The 22,496-nt window shown below is 43.7% G+C and overlaps 1 protein-coding gene across 4 annotated transcripts in view; it reads right to left on the bottom strand.

Moving 5' to 3' along the window:
- KIF13A (kinesin family member 13A) overlaps positions 1-6,756 on the bottom strand; it is a 118,675-nt gene extending 111,919 nt beyond the window's left edge. For 2 of the 4 annotated variants that reach the window (XM_063325832.1, XM_063325835.1), the window contains exons 1-2: positions 6,276-6,756; positions 5,850-5,940 (exon numbers count right to left, since the gene is read on the bottom strand). In XM_063325832.1, coding sequence (XP_063181902.1) covers positions 5,850-5,940; positions 6,276-6,330 — 146 coding nt within the window. In that variant the 5' untranslated portion in view covers positions 6,331-6,756. The remainder of the gene's footprint in view (positions 1-5,849; positions 5,941-6,275) is intronic. The other 2 variants (XM_063325833.1, XM_063325834.1) reach the window with 1 other exon arrangement.
- Between the last annotated feature and the right edge of the window lie 15,740 nt (positions 6,757-22,496).

The raw sequence follows: 22,496 nt of genomic DNA, 5'->3' as shown, positions 1-22,496 counted from the left end.
AACAGAGCAAAGATAATCTTGTTTTCAAAACAAGAAAGCTGTCTCTACTATTTGTACTAAGGAGGCAAAGGAGGTGAAAATAAAACTTTTCCTTCAGTCCTGATCTCCCCAAAGAAAAGGGCAAAAAAACCAAACCAAAACAAACCATTTTAAAAGAGCTGCACATTTTTAAAATTTGTAATTCATTTCAATAAACAACATATTCAAGGTGTATTGACTAGTAATCGAGATCTCAAAAAACACCTCTGGCTGCAGTAATAAACAAGTGCATGAGTACCTGCCCCTTCTAAACACAGAAAATAAGCGTGTCTAAAGGCCTACAAATCTTTTTAACAAATCTTTTCATGTTCCACCATGTAGGCATTTCTAACATCATAAAACAGAAAAATTGGACAGGTTCAAAACTGAATTTCGTTTTACTGTGTTCTACTCAGAAATATTTGAACATAACACACGGTAGTCCAAAAGCACAGAATGGCTACAAAGCAATGACTGCCTAAACATGGTCATACCAAGAACAGTTTTCCTTCTCTTCAAACACTTTATCTATTTTTGTTCTGAAGTACTGCCAGCTAAGTGCTACTAGCTGCTTGCCCACAATCCCAACAGCCTCCAACGGTAGTTTCCTCCAGCAATGCCATCTAAAGACCAAAGCACAAGGTCGTAACAGCTGTCTGGATCTTGTAAACATGGTAAAATAACGGATGCTGCATTTACTTACAGTTCAGGCCACCTTAGGAAGAACCAAGAGCCATGCCATGCAGTATTTTGGATTACAAGTTTGTGTGTCTCATTTTGGTTTGAATGACATGGAATTTAAGAACAGCAATTTCAAGCTAGTGTGTCTACTGTCTCATCTGAGGCAGGAGTGAATGAAAGCAATGCAAAAATAGCTCAAGAAACGACATTTTCCAACCACACATTTCATAATTCAAACACACCGCCTCTGCAAAGGTTGAAAGCTAACAGTTCACATCCTGAACATTGGTGCCTAACAGGAAAGTTAACAGAAGAGGCCAAAGTCAGATTACTTTTACAATTTCCTGCAGACAAAGATGAAAGTTGCCGCCTGCTATTATTTTATGATCTACTTCAGACAGGTAATAATTTGAAGTACATGTATCAAAGACATGACCTCGTTGATCATTTCTTCAGATATGGAAATAATTAGAATCTGTCCTCTTTCAGCTTCCACAAACTTCAGGGTGAAAAAGCAACCATTATCAGAAACACATACCCTCTCTCTACAACAGCGCTCTTCTCTCATCTCTGTCACTTTTCAAAGCAACGTAATAAAAAAGATAAGGTGCCACAACCACCACATGAAGGACTATGTACTAAAGACCATCCAAAATCATACTTTCTCCAAGGCAGGGGAAGCAACAGCTGTTTTCTGAAAACAAGAGTTTTAAGATAAGCTGTCTAGGGATGAAATCTGTGCTTCAGATATTCGTCTTTGAAAGTATCATGACCTATAAAAACCAGATAGACACACACACACATCTGTCCCTAGCTATTTATTTTATTAAAGAGCCTAAACCTACTCAAAGCCCCTATATAATCAGGAATCTTTAGTAATTTAGAGCTCTACAAAGAGTTTTTCCTAAGTAGAACTGTGCCTTGGTGCTACTCGCCTGTTATCAAAATGAGGATGGAACAGAGCAAGCAAATCATAAAATGTTTGTTTTGTTTTAAAAGAGTTAAGCCAGGCAAGAAAGACACTTTCAGAGAAAAGTGGTAATGTTAAGTTCAGCTCTACGCTGATGATTTCTTTCCCATTTTCTGCCCTGAGATTTTTAATAAGACAAAGTTTGCACAAGGCTACTGTGCTCTAATGGAATAAATTGCCCAACAGACAAATTTTTCCTTCAGTCAAAACTACAGTTGAAATAATATTTCAGTTCTACTGTCTCCGTAGTTCCTTGTTTATTTCTGTGCAGACAAATATTTTGCTTACTAAAGGAAAAATCACGTCATGAAGAACTGTTGTCAGGGAACTAAAATAAAACTTTTATTTTCAGATCCTATGCATTAAAAAGTGTAGCTGAAAGGAAAGGTTGGAGCAAAGCGTATTTTAACAACCAAAAGCAGGGGAGGAACCCAGCAAAACCTAATTTGTCCTACTGAAAAATAACATCCCTAACATAAAGTCAAATCTTTCATAGACATAGAGGTGTGAAATTTCCATTGTAAAAAATCACTCAATTGTTTTGAAAGACTGTCTGTAACTCCATACTCTAATTATCTCATAGTTACATTTTAATACCATACCTTATTGTCAACAAACACACACGAGCATTTATACAATTGTCTTTGAAATATAATACCCATTTCTAAGAGACTGTAAGTTAGAACACTTTTTTTCAGGAAGACTGTAGTTTGAGAAAGGAAATTCAGATTCACAGGTGAAGACAGAATAAAAAAAATAATCAGAGGGTTCCCAGAAAGACAAGATGCTTTTCTGGGGAAGAAAGGGAAATCTATGTTGGTTTTGGGGATGAAATGGATGAGAGACAGAAGAAGTAACTAAAACACAAGCACACTTAAGCAGATATAAAGGAAAGTGCTGCTACTAATAACAGTAAAACAAGGGTTAAAGGTATGAAGTCCAACAACCAACTTACAAAAACTTTGCCAGCACCAGAGATTATACCTGATACCCAGCTAATGAAAACCGTTCCATTCTGAACTCTGTCTCCTATTATTTCAGTCGATAAAGATTTCCCTGTGCCTTTTAGACTCAAATTGTTCAATTCTACTATGTTCTGGTTTTCCTCCTTCATTAGTTTAGAACTCCAGAAGTCGTGTGTCTGTGGGGAACAGCAGGCCTGCTGCTTATAAAAAGACAGAACACTTGTATTTAAGAACAATTACTATTTTGTAGCTGTGTTTGTTAAGGTGCAGATGCTGTGTGGTCTAGCAGTTCGAAGATGCAGTCAGAACCCTGTTCTAATTTATGGTTATAACTTACTGCTTTACCTCTAATACAATAGTGAAAGTTGGACAAATGACAGCACTGTCTGGGATTTTAGTTTTTTTTCACCACTTGTAAAACTGGCATTACTTGCCCATATAAAATCCTTCAGAACTATCCTTAATAAAACCTAGGGACTGATTAACATCGTGCATCTGAACTTAGATTTAATTCAAGAACTCCTTACAGAATAGGCAAAGCTAGTAAAATTTTATTTTCCTAACCTTGGATATTCTTCCAACGGCAAATTTTACAGTGTTATAATTATTAAAGAGCTACCTAATTTTACTGTAGAAGAATTCTGTCAGTACCTTTAAAATTATAACTGAGAGAACAAGGCAAATAAAAAGCACAGTCCTGAATTCTACTCCCCACACCCTATAGTCTATTGGCTTCAGCTGAATTAAGAAAAGTGGCCCTGGAAACCAAATTTGCTTTAGAAGGCTACTTATTCCAAAGCGCAGTACAAACTTGTACTTCCATTCAGCTAGAAAAGGGAAATTTCCATATAAAAAGATAAAATGTGAAAAGGGAAAGGTAAGACTAAACAGAATATTAAAATAATGCATATAGTAGAGAAAGACCAATTAATCACCCTAAAAAGCAAAATAATTTTTGCAATGACATGGTTGCTCTGAAAGAAAAATCCAGTTGAGCTATATAAAAACAAGCTACACAAAGAAAACCAAAAAATCCATTTGACATCTCTAACCCTGCCAAGGCATCAATCCAAGTACAAGCAGCAACTACTCAGCAATTCAGAGCCAGTTTATACAGGCATTTTATGGTGCGTGCACATAAGAAGAACAGAATTCATTTTTCATCATGAGAAATTAAACTATTTATCTTGAGTAAAAAATAGAAATCAACAGTTTAGCACTGAAGAAAACGTAAGGATCTTCACAAGGCACTAGAAGAGTCCCTTGGGCATCTCAACAAGTTACATACAACATCTGACACTAAGAAGGTACCCAAACTGCATGTTTGCACAAGCGCGAGTTACTTCTGATCAGTATTTCTGACTGTTATTTCTAATAACACATCGGGCAGTCGTTTCAAACACAGAAGTTACACATGTAACAGCCGGCCAAATTCCAGCCTCACATTGGGCTGCAAGCAGGACTGCTGTCACCTGCCAACACAGCTGTCGACAGCGGGGTCGCACACCCAGCATCACAGCTCACCCGAAAGGCTCTTGGCGCAGAACCAGAAGCCAATTCCAACCAAGTAAGAGAATTTATATATATATTACAGGTATTAAAGCCAGATAAACACAAGCCACACGAGTCAGTTCACAGTCTCACTGAATACCTGCAGGACGATGTGCACAACAAGCAAAATTCACAGGTTACAGGCTCTTTAGTAAGCCATCTGGCCCTTAGGCTCTTTAGTCTACTGAATTAACGATTTTAAAATCTTAATTCTGTTCTTGCTTTGCAGCTCTATTTGTATTTCATGTGTTACACCTCTCAAATACACTGTGAAGAGTTAATATTATTCTTATTATAGCAGTGTTGTGATGGGAAGCCATACGTACACCGCAATAAACAGGAGAAAGAAAACCGCATACTTTTTAAAATAGGATAGTATAAAGAAAAACAACATTTCCATTTTATAGATGGGATGCTAAGAGCTACAGAGGCAGCACGACTTGTAGAAGATACCGCCAAGATCTGTGAAAGGGGCAGGAAGCAAGCACAGATCTTTCAAAACCCAGGCCAGCACAATGGTTCTGAAGACAATGCAAGTTGGATTTAAATTAAACTGGTGTGATTACAGCTATATTCCAGCACGTGGATTAATGTGAGAAGCACCTTCACATCTTGGACACGTAAAAATAGAAAAGGTCTCAACCTTTTCTAAAACTACTTTACTAAAACTACAAAAGCGTGACATGCTGCCTTTGGAAAAAAAGCATATTCTCAAGATACAGTTTCTTCGTAACTGCTATGAACTCGATCAAAAATATTCTTAATAAAACCTTGAGTAATAGGAACGTGTTGAGATTAAAATCTCTATAACCATGCAAATGATTTCACGCTCCTTGGCATTAAGTACATTTAACAGATCAACTTAAGTTGAGCAGTCAACAGGTAACTGAACAGATAAGCATACAACCTAACTATTCCCCTTGCACCTCCCTGTCTTTCCCCACACTCCCTCAAAGGAAAGAAATCTTTTCCTGTTCTGATCTATTTTTACAGTCTAGTGCATTGGTATTTTGGATTATTTCCAAGGGTATTCTTTACTGGGGCATCACAACTAAATGCCAGATTTCAAAATTATTTTAGTATATTCTCATAGGCTACTTCACAGAACACCACTGAATTAATAAAGGACCTAGCAATTACAGCCTTTTCAAATGCAAACACGTTAAAACCGAGTAAACAAACTTAAAAAAAAACCCAACACCATCACTAGCATAAAATTCTGCTTCTTGTTCCCCCACAGGTTACATCAAGTTACTAGCAGCCTGCATGCAAGGGAGATTTCTGAGACCAGCACACACAGACGGTTTAAGTCCTTACCTAAACAACAGCTTATTTTTTCAGCAGTCAATCAAGAACCAGCTTTTAAACCCGAGAGGCCAACAGGGATCTCTCCCGTCTCCACATCCCCAAATTTGGGTCCCTCCGACCGACTCCCCTTAGGGAAGCCAGGAGAGGAAGGTCCGGTCCTTCCTTCCCAGGGATGCAAGCCCAAAGGCTGGCGCTCGCCCTCCCTCGCCCCGTTTCCTCCCCCCGCCCCGTAGCCCCCGAGAGGCACCAAGACCCCCAGGAGCCGGCCGCCCCCCTGACAAAGCCAGGCGAAGCGAGGTGAGGCAGAGGAACCGGGGGATGGGTCTTTATTCGGGGCGACTTGGGTTTTTTTTTACCTTTCTCCCTGCTTGGTGTTGGAAGGCGGAGGGTGCAGCACGGTCTGGTTCCCTTCCATCTCCACGATGCACTTGGTATTCAGGTCCAGCTCTGCAAGGCGACACGGCGGGGGGGGAGACACTGCGTGTCGCCTGAGGTACTCAGGGCGAGAGCACACCCCACAACCCTCCCCCCCCCCACCAGCTTCTCCTCACACCCCGGGGCAGCTCGCCCCTCGCCGGCTCCCCCTCAGCGGCGGGCTGTGGCGGGGTCTGAGGGGGTTTATCCTCCCGCCAGCCCGGCAGAGCAGCCGGGGGCCGCCGTGCCCGCCTCAGGCGCGTCCCGGTGCCGCCCCCTCCCCGCACAACACCCCCCAACACCCCCGCCATTCCCCCGCAGCCCCGGGACCCCGCCGCCCCTTTTCCCCGGCGCCGCCCGCCGGTTACCTCTCCTGTTCATCGGACGGACCCTGACGGCAACTTTCACCTTGGTGTCCGACATCTTTCTCTCTCCACCCCCCCCACCCCCCCACCCCTTTCCCGGGAGCGGCGGGCGGCCCCCGCTCAGCGGCAGCGGCGGCTGGCGGCCCCGCAGCGACACGGCGGAGCGCCAACGTCCATGCCGGGCCCGGGCGAGGGCGGGGGGAGCCGGGGCAGGCGAGAGGCGGCGACCGAGGGAGAGGAGGAGGAGGAAGAGGAGGAGGAGGAGGGTCGGGCGCCGGGGAGGGCGGCGGTGTCGCGGCGCCGGCCGCCTCCCTGCTCAGCCGCGATCCGCCCCTGCTCTGGCTGCCGACGGCTTCGTTTGCATAACCACTGCTCCTGCCGCCGCCTCCCCGCCGATCCCAACCGCCATCTTCCGCCTCCTCCCGCCGCGCCGCCGGGATTACGGCGCCCAGGCGAGCGGCCGGGGAAGGGGGAGTGGGGGGGCGGGCAAAGGAACGGAAACACCCGAGCGCCTTCGGTACCGGGGGACGGGGGAGGGGGGGAACCACTCCCCCCTCCTCGGCCGGCCGCTCCCCCGACTGAGCATGCGCGGCGGGCCGCTCCCTGCAGTGGCGGGAAAGGGCCGGAAGGGGCCGCTGCGCCGCTCCCCCGCGCATGCGCAGAGGGCGCGGGGGAAGGCGGGCCGTCCCTCTCGCCCGGCTGTGGTGCTGGCGGCGGAGCGGGCCGTGAGGCCGATGAGGGGACGGTAGGATCATGGAATGTGTTGGGTCGGAAGGGACCTTTAAAGGTCATCTAGTCCAACCCCCCTGCAGTAAGCAGGGACATCTTTAACTAGATCAGGTTGCTCAGAGCCTCATCAAGCCTGGCCTTGAATGTCTCCAGGGATGGGGCTTCCACCACCTCTCTGGGCAACCTGTGCCAGTGTCTCACCAACCTCATTGTAAAAAACTCCCTAATGTTTCATCTAAACCTACCCTGAGGATGTGTCCTCAGACCCTTTGCCTCACGCCCTTCCTTCTCGGGCCTTTCCTATCCCATAGACCCTTCCCCTCAGGCCTTTCCTTCCCCTCAGGCCTTTCCCCGGAGCTGCTGGGGTGGTTTGCGCAGCCATACCAGCCACCAGCTTGTCTGACTGGCCACCAGGTTTCCTCGTGGAGAGGAAAGGCCACAAAGAAAAGCCCACAAACTGCCCTGAGGGAAATGTTACGGCGCTAGGGGACTTTTTTGGGGGGCAAAAGATGCACAATTAGGAAATAAGGGCCTGGCATGGGCACGGGTGAGCTGGGTGAAGCCTGTGTGCTGTGTGTTACAACAGGCCTGGAAATGGTGCTGCGCCTCGAGGAGAGGGAGTGACAGGCCCTGCCCCGGCCCCAGCCTGCGCTTCGCCTCCTTGGAAAAGGGCTGCCTGCAAGGGGCTGAGGGCGCTCGTGCCGTGCTCCTTTTCAGGCAGCGGCAGGTCACTGTTCGCGAGTGCCCAAATGCCACAGGACAGGATTGTGTCCATCAACTAGGAGCAAGTTCAACATCGGGGAAGAGCATTACCAACAGCAGTGCATTACCTAGCGACCACCAGCTCCAAGGACAGCTGTGCTTCCAGTGGACAAGCCAAGAAAGGTTTTCAGTTAAAACTGCAGTAGGCTTATGATCTCAGGATAGCCTTATTTTTGAAGTGTCCTGTTAAAACTTTGTTTTCTCCCCAGAAGTGTTTTCCTTAGCTTCAAGAAAATATCTTCCAAAGAATCAATCCTTACCATCAATGCAGCTAACTGGCAGGAATCCCAGGCACAAAATAGTGTTGTCTGTAACATTTTCTTTATTGAAAATAAAAGTCCAAACGGGCTTATTCTGTCTACTTGGGACTAAACAGCAAATGATGAATAGATAGCTGCACTCAGAAAGAGCAGGCCTTTCAAACAGAGGTGAAAACAACGGATGGTGCTGAGAAGACCGACCCCCCCGGCTGCCAGCACACCAGCCAGGAGCGCCCTGCAAAGTGACTGGGAGGAACACCTCTAAAGGCCCGACTGCCCCGAAAGGCCACAGCTTGCAGTAACGCTGAAAGGAAATGAGAGATGCATTTAGTGCAGTGAAAGAGAAATGTTACCAAATAGAGACAGGCATCTGGAGAATGTCACTAGCAGAAGCTGTCGCACATGGATTTCTTGCCTGTGGAAGCAGCATAAGGAATGAAGTTCGTTATGAAATGCATTATAAGCATGTGGCTCAGTGAGTAAAGAAAAGGAACGATGTTGAAATGAGACATCCTACTTAAGACTGTAGACTGTAAGAACCCAGATCAAAGTAAGCGCTGGCTCATGATAAGGCGTGAAGTCTGAAGTGGCTGTGCAGAAACGGAGTTGTTTAATGAAACTTGGACGCTATTGGGAAGGAGAAGTCAGCCAAGAGATGGAAGGGAAAATATTCCCTTCCGTCTCCATTTTCCACCTCTTAGTGGAAAAACTACATCATTGCAAGATTAAATAAAAACAATGATATTAGCTGAAGAGAAACTAAAGGGAATCTTTATGAGATTGACTATGATTCTGGCTGTGGGAAGAGTCTTGGGAAGAAATTTTCACCAATGTCTGGAATAGGCTTGTGAATTTTATTCCACCATTTGTAGGTACAGAAAGCCATCCATGCAAAAACATTTGAAAAGGGAGATGTGACCCAGTTTGTTCTAATACAGACTGTAGCTGTTCTCTTCTTGCGAAATCCTGATTTTTTCTGGTGTTAAATAATCGGGAAAAGGATTTCTGCTCTTTCATTCATGTCAACATGCCCTGAGAAACAACTGCCAAGAGTGAGGTGCTGGTTCCACCAAGTTTTTCTGTCCTCTTGAGGAAGGGCTTTTGACAACATCTGTACCACGACCTGGCAACATCTATTAGGCAGCATGTGTGTAGCAAAATGTATTTCTGGTCTCCCCTAAAGCTTTGGCATTATGGCAGAATAGGAAGGGAGTTAGGTTATAGGGGCCCCATGAGATCATTAGGTAGCCCAAAGAGCAATCTGTGAAGGACTGCAGGAAGTGAGTGCAATTCAGGACAATGAGGTGTTTCTCTTCTGGCATTGAGTTTCCCCATCGAATGCAGCTACCATACGGAACCCTTTACATCTGTCTTTGCTACCGATAGCAACTGTGGATGAATGTCTCTCACCTGTCAGCATTTGTTAGCTTGATCAGTCTACATGCCCCGTGGGAACTGGCGAGGGATACTGACGGGTTGTTCACCCATCAGAATTAGCTGCCAGCTATCCCAGACATGCTGATGGATGGATGGGAGATACCAGATGAGAAATGACAGCTTCCTCCTTCAGCAATGAGAAAAGATGAGCGCCGGAGAAAGTGGAGGCTGACGGTGGGTGAGGGGAACAGGGATGGGAACACGGGGACAAAATCATCTGAAGCCTTCCTTCCCTGATTCCCTTTTCCTGTCCCTGCTTTCCTCCACCCTCTATTTTGTTCTGGTTCTACACCACTGCAGTCAACAGGAATTTTGCAGCTTCACTAGGGCCAGGATTGAATCTTTGTCTGTCACTTGCTTTCCATCTGTTTCATTTTTGTTTCTTCCATTCCAGCATCCCCACATATTTATTTGTCCATCGATCCACAGTTCAGCAGAGTGTAAAAAAAAAAATCACTCCCTACTTTAGTCTGGTGGGAAGTTCCAACTGCTCCTCATCTTCCCAAGGCATAACATGGATAATGTGATTTGACATGAACGCATGCCCATGTCTTCCCATATATTCTGAGCTCTACTTCATGGCATGGAAACAGGCCAGTGACGCTGTGCACCCAGAGTTGATGCCCAAAGCCCCGCCAATAAGGCAGAGCGTTCCACTGACCTCCTTTCTTCAGTGAAGGGCAGGGAGAAATGTCACGGTGCCTGCCAAGAATATCCATCTTGTCAGCAGCGTCCCCAGCGTGTATCTTGCTGTGCCTGACTGGTGCACGCTGTCACCGGCACGTTCAGCTTCATCTCGTGTCATGGGAGTCAGAGAAGAGGAGGAGCTGGCAGCAGTGAGAGCATGGGAAGCAAGGCAGTGTTTTTCTTTCAGTGTTGAAAGTGTGAAAAGAAAGACAAAGTGTTTGATTTTACAGCACCCAAAGTCCAAAAGATGCTTACAATGAAGGGTTTTACTACCCCATTTAACCCAAGGCACATATTTTAAAAGATTGACCAAAATTAAAGTTTTCTTTGGGTTTCTGAATTTTTACTGAGCATTTTTTGAAATTAAAATTAACAGAGAAAGCAAACCTTTATTTTCAACCCCAAAACACCACATCATCATCCAGTCTGAGAGAAAGAGGTAAAATGAACAAATACTGTATAATGAAACCAACAGGTATTTTTAAGGTTAACAATCTAATAAATTACACTTATGTTAGGAAAAAGCATAGGAACAAATAGTAGTTCTAACAAAATAATATATCTTCCACTGATATTGATGAAAAAGAAGAATGGATAATAATTTGGTTTTTTAAAATAGCATTTAGCATATAGGAGGGAGGCCTGGACATTCTAGAAGGGAGAAATATTTCATATTGGAAGGGTGGGATAAAATGCGACTTTATATTTGTGACAGGATGCAAAGGATTGTCTTGTTATGCACAGAAACTCGTATTTTTCACTGAATAAAATGCAACTGGAGAGCACCTAGGGAAGCAAGTGCCTGACCACAACTGTAGACTGGGAACCAAATTTCTGTCTCACAGAAGTAGTGAGTAACCCCACTGGACAGGTACGTTGAATTTACAGCAGAGTACAGGAGAGCGGGGTTTTACCCAGTGCCCTCAGCTACATTTTCAGGCTGCTTTTACATTTCCTTTTTGCTCCAAATTCCAGCTGGACGTTAGTCAGGCTGGATGGCTGCCACCAATGTCTTATCAGAGATCTGTTTTGACTGTGTCTCTAAAGCTGCGCTGGAGGCATGAAAATCATCTTCTACGTCCAACATATTTATGGCAACACTCCGGGCCCAGAAAGGGGCTGTGGTGACAGATGCTCTTCTGACACTCAAAAAGAAAAAAAGTAGTTTTAATTGCCGAAGTTAGGAATAAATGCAGAATATATGCACCTAATCATTACCCTGCCTGAGAGATGCTGCTCAAAGCTACATGAGGTGGCTGACGGCTGTGTATTTAGATTCCTGCATAGAACATTGCTTTTAACCATGCAGTTTAAACGTACCTCAGCTCTCAACAGAGTTGCCTTACAGGCTCTTTCAGTGGCGAATAGACTAAATCTGTTCTTACAGCCTAATTTACATTAGTTTTGAATGAGCTCTTCCCGGTCATCCTGGCTTTACCTGGATGGGGTCCTAACCCCGGCTAGGGCCCTCGCTCTGCTCCATGCCCCGCCGTCTGCCTGACAGTAGATCAGACTCTGGGGTTGGAGGCGAACAACTAAAGTGAATGTCCCCGAGGCAGTCGTATCTCGTCTCCATCAAGCTGAAACAGTTCCTTGCTGTGGGGGGAAAAAACATCAAATGCAATTTCAATGATCAGATCCATCGTTTTCTCCCTGCCTCTGATGCAATGTTGCAAAAATCTTTTAGAAACTTCAGGCCAATATTCAGACCAGCGGATGAGACTAACCCGTCTGTGAGAGGAGCTGCTCAATTTTAGCTACATTGAACTCCATGGCCATTCTGCAGAGGACAATCCCTTCGCTCCACTCCCTGAAGAAGACGGGGCAGGCAGCTCTGTTCCCCATTTCCCATCACTTAGCAGGAAAAACAGTTTCAAATTACTGTGAGAACTGTAATGGTCATTGCTACCAACAGATGAAAAGTCATATTAATAGAAATAAATTATCTTAGAAGCAGGCTAATGCAGCTATAAACCAGGAAACTGATGGGATGCAAAGGGGCAGGGGGAAAAGTAGCAAGAATAATTCTTTATATTGCCCAGATACATCTTCCTGCACTCTGGACGTCTGACTGAAGTTTTTACTGAACCCAAAGTGAACCTTTCTGTCATCTCAGGAGAGATTTGGTTTCTGGCAGGGAATTTAACATCCCCGCAAGCCTAACCTCAGATGCGGGCAATAGTCCTAATGTCAAAAGAATATGGTTAAAAACTTATATAAGCGCTTTGTATAAAATTGTAATAGAACTTCGATTGAACTTCAGCTGAACTCCTGCAATTAAAACTTAAATCTTAATTGGGCCTTTTGCACCTGGACTAGATGTAGAAACAATTGACGTAAACTTAGATCAAAGAAATGGAATTGTTGAAGGATTACCATATTGAGAGCTTACTGAGGGCGAACAAGGCCCACGGAGGGAGTACGCTCCCGGTTTCTGACCTAAGTACAGGATGACAAGATGCATAGTCTTTGGAATGGAGTCTAGATAAGAGTGTGTCCAAGAGGAGCCCTAGCAGATTATACTATAAAATGCACACCCTCTTGTAAATAATGAGCACGCAAATTAAGGGGATCTCCCAAGATGCTTAAAACATTAACTTGAATGTGTATGTGTGATGAGGGATGGTAAAGAAACTGTAGCTCTCCAATCAGCTGTATCTTATCACTATGAATCAGGGACTGTCAGAAATGTGTGGTGTGCTGGCTGTTGTTAAATGCCCAGAACACGATTCTGCAAAACTGGAATAAAACCAAATATCTCTACTCAGTGTGTTGATTGTGTTTTTGCACACCGGGTGAAGAACCCTTATTTAGGGACAAGAGTTCTGTCTTCCCAGAGCTAGTCGCATGCTGTGTAGCTCACATTCCTTAGCTGTCAGGGAAAGAAATGATACACTAATGGATTTATTTACATTTTTGTTGCTATTGATGTTAATTATCTGTATGCCATCCCTTTTTCACCTCCAGAAACACTCCACCCCTGACTCAAATACCTTCTTAAACTTGTTTATACTGGGGAGAGCAAGGCTGTGGGCATTCAGCCTGGATTCACAGCCAAGTGATATCATGACGAAAGCATATGTAGTTGGGGCTGTTAGCACTTGAGTTGTTTCCAACAGCGAAAGAGGAGGAAGGGATGACATTGTAGAAAGCATTGCTGAGACTCCACCTGGAAAACTCAGCACAGCATGTAGGGAAGAGGAGTTCAAACTGGTACAGACACACAAAAGGATTACTGGGAAGACTGGGGAGTGGTGAATATTATAAAACAAGAGCAGACTGGAAAAGTTCAGTTTGTTTAGTCTAGCAAAATGAAGACTGAGAGGGGATATGACTGTTTATGCTTCCTTTCAGGCAAGTTAAAAGCGTGGTGCTACTCAAGTTCAAGGGAAACACTAGCACAAGAACAAATGGGTGTAAACTGCCTTTCATGCAGCCGTTTTATTCTGGGCTGCGCTGGGAGGAGAGCTGCCAGCAGATGGAGGGAGATGAGCCTTCCCCTCTACTTAGCACTGGTGAGGCCACATCTGGGATAACTGTGTCCAGATCTGGGCTCCCCAGGAGAAGAAAGACATGGATTTACTGGATTGAGACCAGTGCATGCCCGGGAAGGTGATTAAGGGACTGGAGGTTCTCTACTGTGAGGAAGGCTGAGAGAGCTGGGGCTGTTCAGCCTGGAGGAGAGAAGGCTCAAGGAGGGGATCTTATCAATGTGTATAAATACCTGAAGGGAGGGTGTAAGAAGACAGAGTCGGGCTCTTTTCAGTGGTGCCCAGTGACAGGACCAGAGGCAACAGACACAAACTTGAAACACAGGAGATTCCCTCTGAGCATCAGGAAACACTTTTTCACTGTGAGAGTGACCAAGTGCTGGCACAGGTTGCCCAGAGAGGTGCTGGAGCCTCCGTCCTTGTAGATGCTCAAAAGCTGTCTGGACATGGTCCTGGGCAAAGGGCTCTAGGTGGCCCTGCTTGAGCAGGGGTGGTGGACCAGGTGACCTCCAGATGTCACTGCCAACCTCAGCCCTTCTGTGATTCTGTGATTCTGTGTTGGAACACACTCAGGCTGGCAATGAGTTGACTTCCACCCCCAGAGGAATGAATGGCCTCTTACACAGAAGACCAGAGGACTAAACCTAGCTAATTTTAAGGTTGAGCTTGATTGTATTAGATGCCATGATAGCAGGGAACCTGTCCTGCTGACCCTACCAGACACGTGCCACTATACAGTCTTTGAACATCATGGTGGTGATAGTAGTTTATGATAGTGGAAAGGGGAAAAAAAGGAAAGTTTTGTACTGTTAAAAAAGATTGCAGGGTCCCAAAGGAACTGACATCACCTACCTGTCGTTAATACAACTATTAAGTTATGAAAAGGGATTGATGTTAAATTAGTAGAGATTTATAATTTTTCCTTTTCTTTCCCTTTTTTGCTATGTATTAGTAGAAATCAGGTCCTTCTCCTAAGCGACAGCAAACTGTCACAGCTGCTTTGTAACGTTATTTACAATTTAAATCAGTAGGCGGGTCCCAGCAAACTGAAGGAAAGGACAACCCTTCCATTATTCCCCCTACCCGGAAAGCTCTCACCCCTCTTCATCTCTATGATAAGGAATGTCTGGTATGCGAGCGTCACTCCAGCACATCCCCGCAGTTCTCTTGTGAGTATGAGGCTAAGGGCACTTGTGAGCAGGGAGCCGGCTCACCAACACTGTCCACAGCACCGCTAATTATTATCCACTTGTTAAGTGCAGGTGTGTGTCTTACCAGAGGTAGAAAAAGTGAGTCTGCCGCCTCCAAGTCTCTTCAGTAGCAATCAGATACACGCAGTCTGTCTAACACACAGCAATGCTCAGGCCCTGTTTTTTTACTTTTTTCTTGGTGAGGATGAATGGGAAAGCTGTAAATATAAACAGCCTGATTAGTGGCAGCAGCCTCTGGAACAGAAGTGCCGCATTCCCATTAACCCTTTTGCACCCAGTCAGAGGCCCCTTGTTGGTTTATTTTCTGCTTTCCGAGAGACGCTGAGCTTTGCTGGCTACCCTGCCTGACACTTGGAACATGGGCTCTGCCCCTGGGAGGAGGAGGGTGGGGAGGGAGGAGTGCATCCACCAAGCTTGCTTACTGAGCAAGCTGAGCTAGTAACCATGCTGGCCAAGCCAAAATTTCTCCTTACGCAATCACTTTTAAGTGATGCCTGCAAATATGTGCTCTGGCCAAACGTCTTTCTGAAGTGCGGAGAAGAAAGTAAGTTATTGCTTGAAGTAGATTAGAAAGGAGAATAGTAAGCATCAGGTCAGCGGGTAAGGAAGCTGAGTGAGGCAAAGCCTTGAGAGAGGTGGTGGAATTGCGCTTGTTAAAACGTACAGAAGTCAGCTCAGCACAGATCTTGGATCCGTTCTGCTGTCTGTTGAAGTCAACAGGAAGATCGACATTAAGTTCAAGAAGTTTCGTCCCTTCCTGTATAAGGTGGAAACGAGTGCTGAAGGTGCTAATTAAAGTGCATAACAAGACTCGGCATCTTTTATTTGGAAAACAAAGCACCCAATCACTCCCCCTCCTAGTTCTTTACAGCCTGAAGAAAACATGTAGTCATCTTATAATCAACAACAACAACAAAATTATCAGCAACAGATCATACTCTCATTTTTAGATTGAAGACTGTAAAATAGTGCAAGCACCGGGCGTCCTTTGTTGTCATGTCACTTCACATTTCATCCTCTTTGATTCATGACAAAAAGACTTCCTTTTTACAGGTAAAAAAATTAGAGGACAGACAGCCTATGCTGGCTTCCAAACTTCTTGTAGTTTCTGTACCCCAGCATTTGACAGGGAAACTCAGACCAGTTACAGATGTCATCCACAAAAAGGGTTCCTGGAACTGTTAGTCCACACACAGGTTAAATTATACAGTCCTTCACCCTTTTCTCTCCTGTAATAAAGCTTGCAGGCCTGTCTCCCAAAACGCATTCCCTAAACAACTGAAGTCCTTTCCCACCATTCATATTGTGATCTGAGGTTTCCTCCCTTTAATGTGACCGTAAAGATGAAAGGCTGTTTTAAAAAAGAAACGCCAGCAAAACCAAAACATGGACAGAACCTCTGGGGGAATTAATCCTCCTTCTGAAACGAAAGTGGAGTGAACACACATACACACCACACAGTGTGACTGAACAATGGCTAATGAGAAATACAGTTCTGGAAGACACTTCAAGGGACTACAACAAACTGGGAAGGATGGGTGAGGGCTGTGCGGAAGGCACAAATTGGAACGACATAGCTGAATTTCAGAAATCAAAAATTTAGGCTTATTGTCAAGAAAAAAAGACTTCAGAGATTCAAGTTCAACACAAGCGAGAGGGTGAAAGTCCATCGCTCGATACAGGTGTTTGAAAATAATTCAGTTGCCTGGCTTTTATTTCTCTGGTGAGAGAGACGCAAGAGAGAGAAGATGTTCTTCTGCCTTCAAGCTACACTTTTTCAAAGTGAGTGTTTTTTTCTCTGTAACACTGACACAGTGGAAAAATGAGAATAATAATATCAGCTGCATTTTAATGCTAACACCATCCAAATACTGAACAGCTTTATGAGCATCACAAAATGAATGACAAATAGACCCGTAGATCTAATCCTGGGCCCAGGGCAACTTCAATTGCACTTTGCCATACTAGGGGAAAAAAAAGTGCAGTTTTCACCTGGTCTTCAAAAGCTGGCATTCCTCCATCTGAAATGAAACAAAAAGTGGCTAACTACTCTGCAACCTTAAAAGTCCTTTCGCATAGTCTTTTTGGGACCTAGAACCTACAGTGAGTCTCTACCACAATGAAAACACGGTAACTTTCCTAAACTGTTGCCTAATACCAGTAACCTCCTCTTCAGGCTCTGCAAGAGCAGTTGAGGTATAAGGTCTCCACTGATGCCAGTCCAGAGTGAGTCCTGCCCCAGATTCCTGGTTACTGAGCAACCGCACGTCCCAAAAGGGAGGTGTGGGACCGATCCGCTTAGTCTGACGGACTCTTAGGAACCAGGCAAGGGTTCAGTATGTTACAAGGAAATAAATAAGAAAAGCTAAACCCTTACATTAAATTTGTATCACAAAAGATTTCTGATGTTGAAAGAAAGTCATAATTAGTTACAATATATTCTAAACAAGGGCAGGGCTTTCAGCACGCAAAAAAACCCACAAAGCAGCATTCCCAGAAATAGTCATAATAAAGTCCGCTGCAAAGACTTCTCCAGGGCAAAACCCTGCATTAGCCTGAATCTACCTGACTTCAAGCCCAGTCCTGCAGCATTTATTTATGTGGACAATTCCATTTGCAGTACTCATGACTGCACAGATAAACTATTTATGACAGAGCAAGTCTCAACTCAAACAAGTCAGTTTAAGGAATAATACGAATAGAAAGTACACGTATTTGAAATATTTCTGGCTCCATAATATCATGCTGTAAGTTGAGGGGAAGTTGGTGCAGAAGTCACTCAGGACCACTATTTCCTACCTAATTAAGGACAATGACAAATAAGGGAGACAGGTACATCCTTTTTATATGAAGATGACTATAAATTTTTAATACTTAAACTGTCTGACTCTTTTTGATAGATTTCTTATATAGCATATCTTTAACGGCATTACATTTCTTCTCATTTTAGCTCCTTAGTCTGTGATAGTAAAAGACTTAATTGTTCTTTGTTTCTTATTTTCAATACAGGTCAGTAGTTACTAAACACTGGTTAATACTGGTTAAATTCCATTATCCGTATTATTCAGGAAATCGTGCTAGGCAAGCATTAATAATTTCCTATGTGTTTTATCTTTTATCTATTTATATTTAGAACAAAAACCAGTAAATGAGTTACCTCCTGTAATTACGTAGATCTGATAGTCCTTTCAAGATGTGCTGGTTTTGGCTGGGATAAAGTTAATTTTCTTAGTAAAGTTAATTTTCTTTCTTTCATAGTAGCTAGCACGGGGCTATGTTTTGGATTTGTGCTGAAAACAGTGTTGGTAACACAGGGATGTTTTAGTTATCGCTGAGCAGTGCTTACACAGAGTCAAGGCCTTTTCGGCTCTTCGCACCGCCCTGCCAGCGAGTTGGCTGGGGCGCAAAAAAAGTTGGGAGGAGACACAGCCGGGACAGCTGATCCCAAGCGACCCAAGGGATATTCCAGACAACATAACGCAACGCTCAGCATTATAAACTAGGGGGAAGGTTGGCAGGGGGGTGCTACCAAGGGACTGACAGGGCATCCGTCAGTTGGTGGTGAGCATTTGTTTCCACTAGCATCACTTGTCTTTCTTGGGTTTTATTTCTCTCTCTTTTTGTTATTTTCCATTACTATTATTATTACTTTCCAATTATTAAACTGTTCTTACCTCAACCCACGAGTTTTCTCACCACTTTTACTCTTCCGATTCTCTCCCCCGTCCCACCAGGAGGGGGCAGAAACGAGCGAGCGGCTGCGTCGTGTTTAGCTGCCGGCTGGGGTTAAGCCGCCTCACAAAATCATCATCTTTGTATTAGAACTTTTCAAAGAAAGCTTTGATAAAGGACATATTTTTTTCTTTTTGTTGTTTTTTCTTTTCTTTTTTTTTTTTTTTACCTCACGGTTTTCTCAAAATAAATTCCTTGCTTTTCCCAGCTATATTTTTATCTCTCCTAATCCTATATACTGCTTAAAACTGCCTACCTTTTTATTCATTATGAAGCATGTAACTGTATTTAGAGTATTTTAAATGGTTTACAGAATCTTCTGACTAGCAATATTTTCCTGATAAAAAGCAATATATTCCATGAAAGCAGAATTTGTTCTCACCTCAACTCACTGCCCATATAGTGTTCACCTGTGATCAAGGAACAAAAATTGTCTATATTAAGAGGGATCTTTAGAAAAATACTATATATGTATTTATTCAATTATAGGGAGCATACCTCCCTAAAATGCTTAGTTTGCTCCAAATCTTCAATTCCCACAGATTTTTGCTACAGAGTAACAGATAGCTCTCCTAAGGATTACCATCTGAAAAACGCCTAATTGTGGCTGAGAAATCTGTTCAAATGTCAGTTATTCCTCCGCCAGAGGTCAATACTAATCAAGAGGCAACAGCCCTTATCATCTTGTCCATTTTCCAGGCTGAAATGTTTCACCTCGTAAGAATGCATCCCCTTTACTGGAACGATGGGTGTGCTCCGTGCTCTGACTTGGTGGAGTTCGCCCTCTGCTTAAACCATGGACACCTTTCATTAATTTTTTCTCCTTTTCAGAGTCAATCTCTTCTCCTCCTTTCTATCTTCAACATCAAATAAGTAACTGGATCACTGGAATGGGGCTTCACAGCAGTACACCTCCTTACAGAGCATTTCAAAACTCTGAAACCACACACCTCTATGGAGCACGCTGGAAGCAATTATCTGGGAATACATTGTGGTTTAGAAAAGTATTAATTTCCATCATTTGTAGGAAACACCAAAGGAATTAGTAACAAGAAGATCATCAGTAAAATGCCAAAACTTCTTCCAAAATCAGGAAGGCAACTCCCAGACAAGAGGATAATTAATTGCAGGCTCTCCCTGCGTTATTAAGGCACCAACCTTGTAATGGGAAGTCTGAAGTCTCAAGGCTGCCAAAGGCTTCCCTTGATTCTCAGCTCTCCTGTCTGCAGCTGCAGGGCCATGACATTTATATCATGTTTGCCTTAAAGAGAGGGTGGAGCGCCAAGTTCAACAATATCTGTAAATCTCTTGGAAAGCAGTGGTGAGAAAAAGGCGTAAGTGCAATGCATCATCCGCTCACTGAGAACCTCTCTGGTGTTAGATAGCTTTGAGGGTGTCCAGAAGAACCAGACAGGTTATACTAAGGAAGCACTCTAGCCTGTATGCTCATGTAACAGTGTCAAATATAAACTTGTTACTATTAGCATTATTAGTTGAGATAATGAAGTCAAAAACGTAATGTGGAATGGAGGCATAGTCAATGCCCACTTTGGCTGTTTGATGAAGTGTGAGGTTCAGATTTTGCAAAATCTGTATATTTTTGCTTAGTTATATTACACTCCTGTGGAGGCAAGCTGTGACTCACAGCTGACTTGTAAACTACAAGGATGGGCCTCTGAGAAGAGTCAGGAAAAAAACCAACTGAGCACTGAAGAGAAAGAAACGAAGGCAAATTTCTACTGTACAGGGTGCGACAGCACCATAACACACAGTCCCAGGGGAGAAAGCTGCTTTTTTACCTCTGTCAACCTTTCCAGAAAGAAAGTCTCCTGTATTCAAGGCCATCATTTTGACGGACCTTGCTCTATAAAACTCTTAGTGGTCTGGGTGCTGGATGTTACAGGAGGTCCCCTTTCCACCCGAAATCAGTCCATGTTAAAGAAATACTATGGTGGTGTTACCTCCATGCTCTGTGAAAATATAAACATCCAACTGATGCGCACAGCAATGTGGCTGGAGGGAATGGACAGATGGTCAAACACACAATGGCCAAAATTAAGTAAATATTACTTCCCCCCCGGTATTTCTTTCTTCATTTTTATTCACCAATATAAAACACTTATTATATTCTTTATCTAAAATTATTTTGTTCACAAGCAAAACAAAAAATATGTATGTTACAGGACACAATTTTGATGTACATTTCTGAAACTCCCCTGCCTCCTTTATTCCTAAACACCGTAAACATACCCTAGTATATTTATATACAACGACAGCAACCTGAGATTGGTGCTTAAAAATAAACCAAATAGGAATTACAGTGCTTGTGCGTGCACAACAGACATACTGATCTGTAGTGGGGACTGAAGAGATGACATTAGGGGAATACTGTCCATTATATTTGTTTGGTTTTAATCCAAATTGTTAAAGCATGAGGGGCAGAGTGTGATGCAAAGTTTAATTTAGGTTCTATTTTTTTAAATAAATGCAACAGTAATTATAACTGAAGCAATTAGACACAGTCCCACGTGACATTCTAGATGAAACGGCCACCGCTCTTTTCCAAGGGTAGGCACACATCTAGCTATCCTCATTTCCAGCACATCCAGCCAGATCCCAAAGGCATCACGTACCTAGTGACAGGTGCCCCTTACCCTTTGCCATCCCACTCTCAGAACCCAGGTTTCTGTTCCATTGAAGCCTGTGACTAAACTGCAACAGATCCACAGATGGATAGAAGCAGCATGCGTCCCCTGGGCCTTTGACAAGCAGATGGCATTAAGGTATCATCCCAAAGGCAACGGGTATCAACAGCAGACACAGGGGAAATGTGCATATATGCATAGAGAGAGGCGAGAGTAAGTACAAATGTCAATGGCTTTCTAGTTTGTTATCAGCATACTGGTAGATCTCCGTCTCCCATTATCTTTTAAATTCTCTTCTGTGACAAAAGGAAGATTTCAGGTTTACTGCTGCATTTTCCCTTACACACTGAGGAACACAGATTTTTTTAGTGGGTTTATACAGTTCTTTATGGCTTCTCTATTTAGGCACCTGTGTCAAATTAATTAAGAAAGAATGTAATGGTTTCTTTGATGCAATGTTGTACAACACTAAGCACCAAGCTTTACAGCAAAAGGAAAACAGCTACACCATTCACAGAAAAAGTCTATGTTTGCTTTCAGTAGGTAGGTAGAGCAGAGATTGCAGGAGATGGCATAGGGCAAATGAGGCAGAATAAAGGCACGAAGTTTATTTTGCTTACAAACCCAAACATCAAGTGATTTCTAGTCATATATCAAAGGAGAGTGGAGCAGAATGGGTAACACCAGGAGTTTTTGTAGATTTTAAAACATCATAAGTCAAATATTTAAAAACATTTGCTGCTGAAAAGTTTCCTACACGGTAGTAGGGGCTAGGAAATTTGCCCATCCGTGAGCTCGGCAGCAAAAACAAGTTCCTGGTGGACGTGAAGGCTTGAGGAGATGAAATATCACAGCCCATGGTTCAGAGGAAGGGTCCAGGTCCCACATGTGCTATTGCAATAAACTATTAATTATGTATGAATACAGCATCCACTGTATTCCATGCATTTTGAAACACAACAGCTCCCCAAAGGAAGTGTTATCTAGTTGTTTTTATATCCCTCAAAGACCAATGTCTCCTTGGCATCTAGAAAGGAATATATAATCCCAGAGGCTGCTTCTCTGAGTAAGTTTCCTTCCTGACCCCTCAAGAAAGCTCCTGCTCAGGGCCATCATAGCCAAGGAATATTTCTGGTCCCACCAAATGCAGTTACTGGGTGGCCTGGCAGTAGAGAAGGCTGGAAAAGACCAAATGTTCATCTATTTTTCCATAGCAAAAAATGACCCTATGACAACTTCAGCAGGATATCTGCTAATAAAAAAAGAAACC

Source organism: Chroicocephalus ridibundus, chromosome 2 (genome assembly GCF_963924245.1).
Source record: "Chroicocephalus ridibundus chromosome 2, bChrRid1.1, whole genome shotgun sequence".
Lineage (NCBI taxonomy): Eukaryota > Metazoa > Chordata > Aves > Charadriiformes > Laridae > Chroicocephalus > Chroicocephalus ridibundus.
Note: the sequence above shows the minus strand (reverse complement) of the source record. Positions and strands in the feature narration are given on the sequence as shown.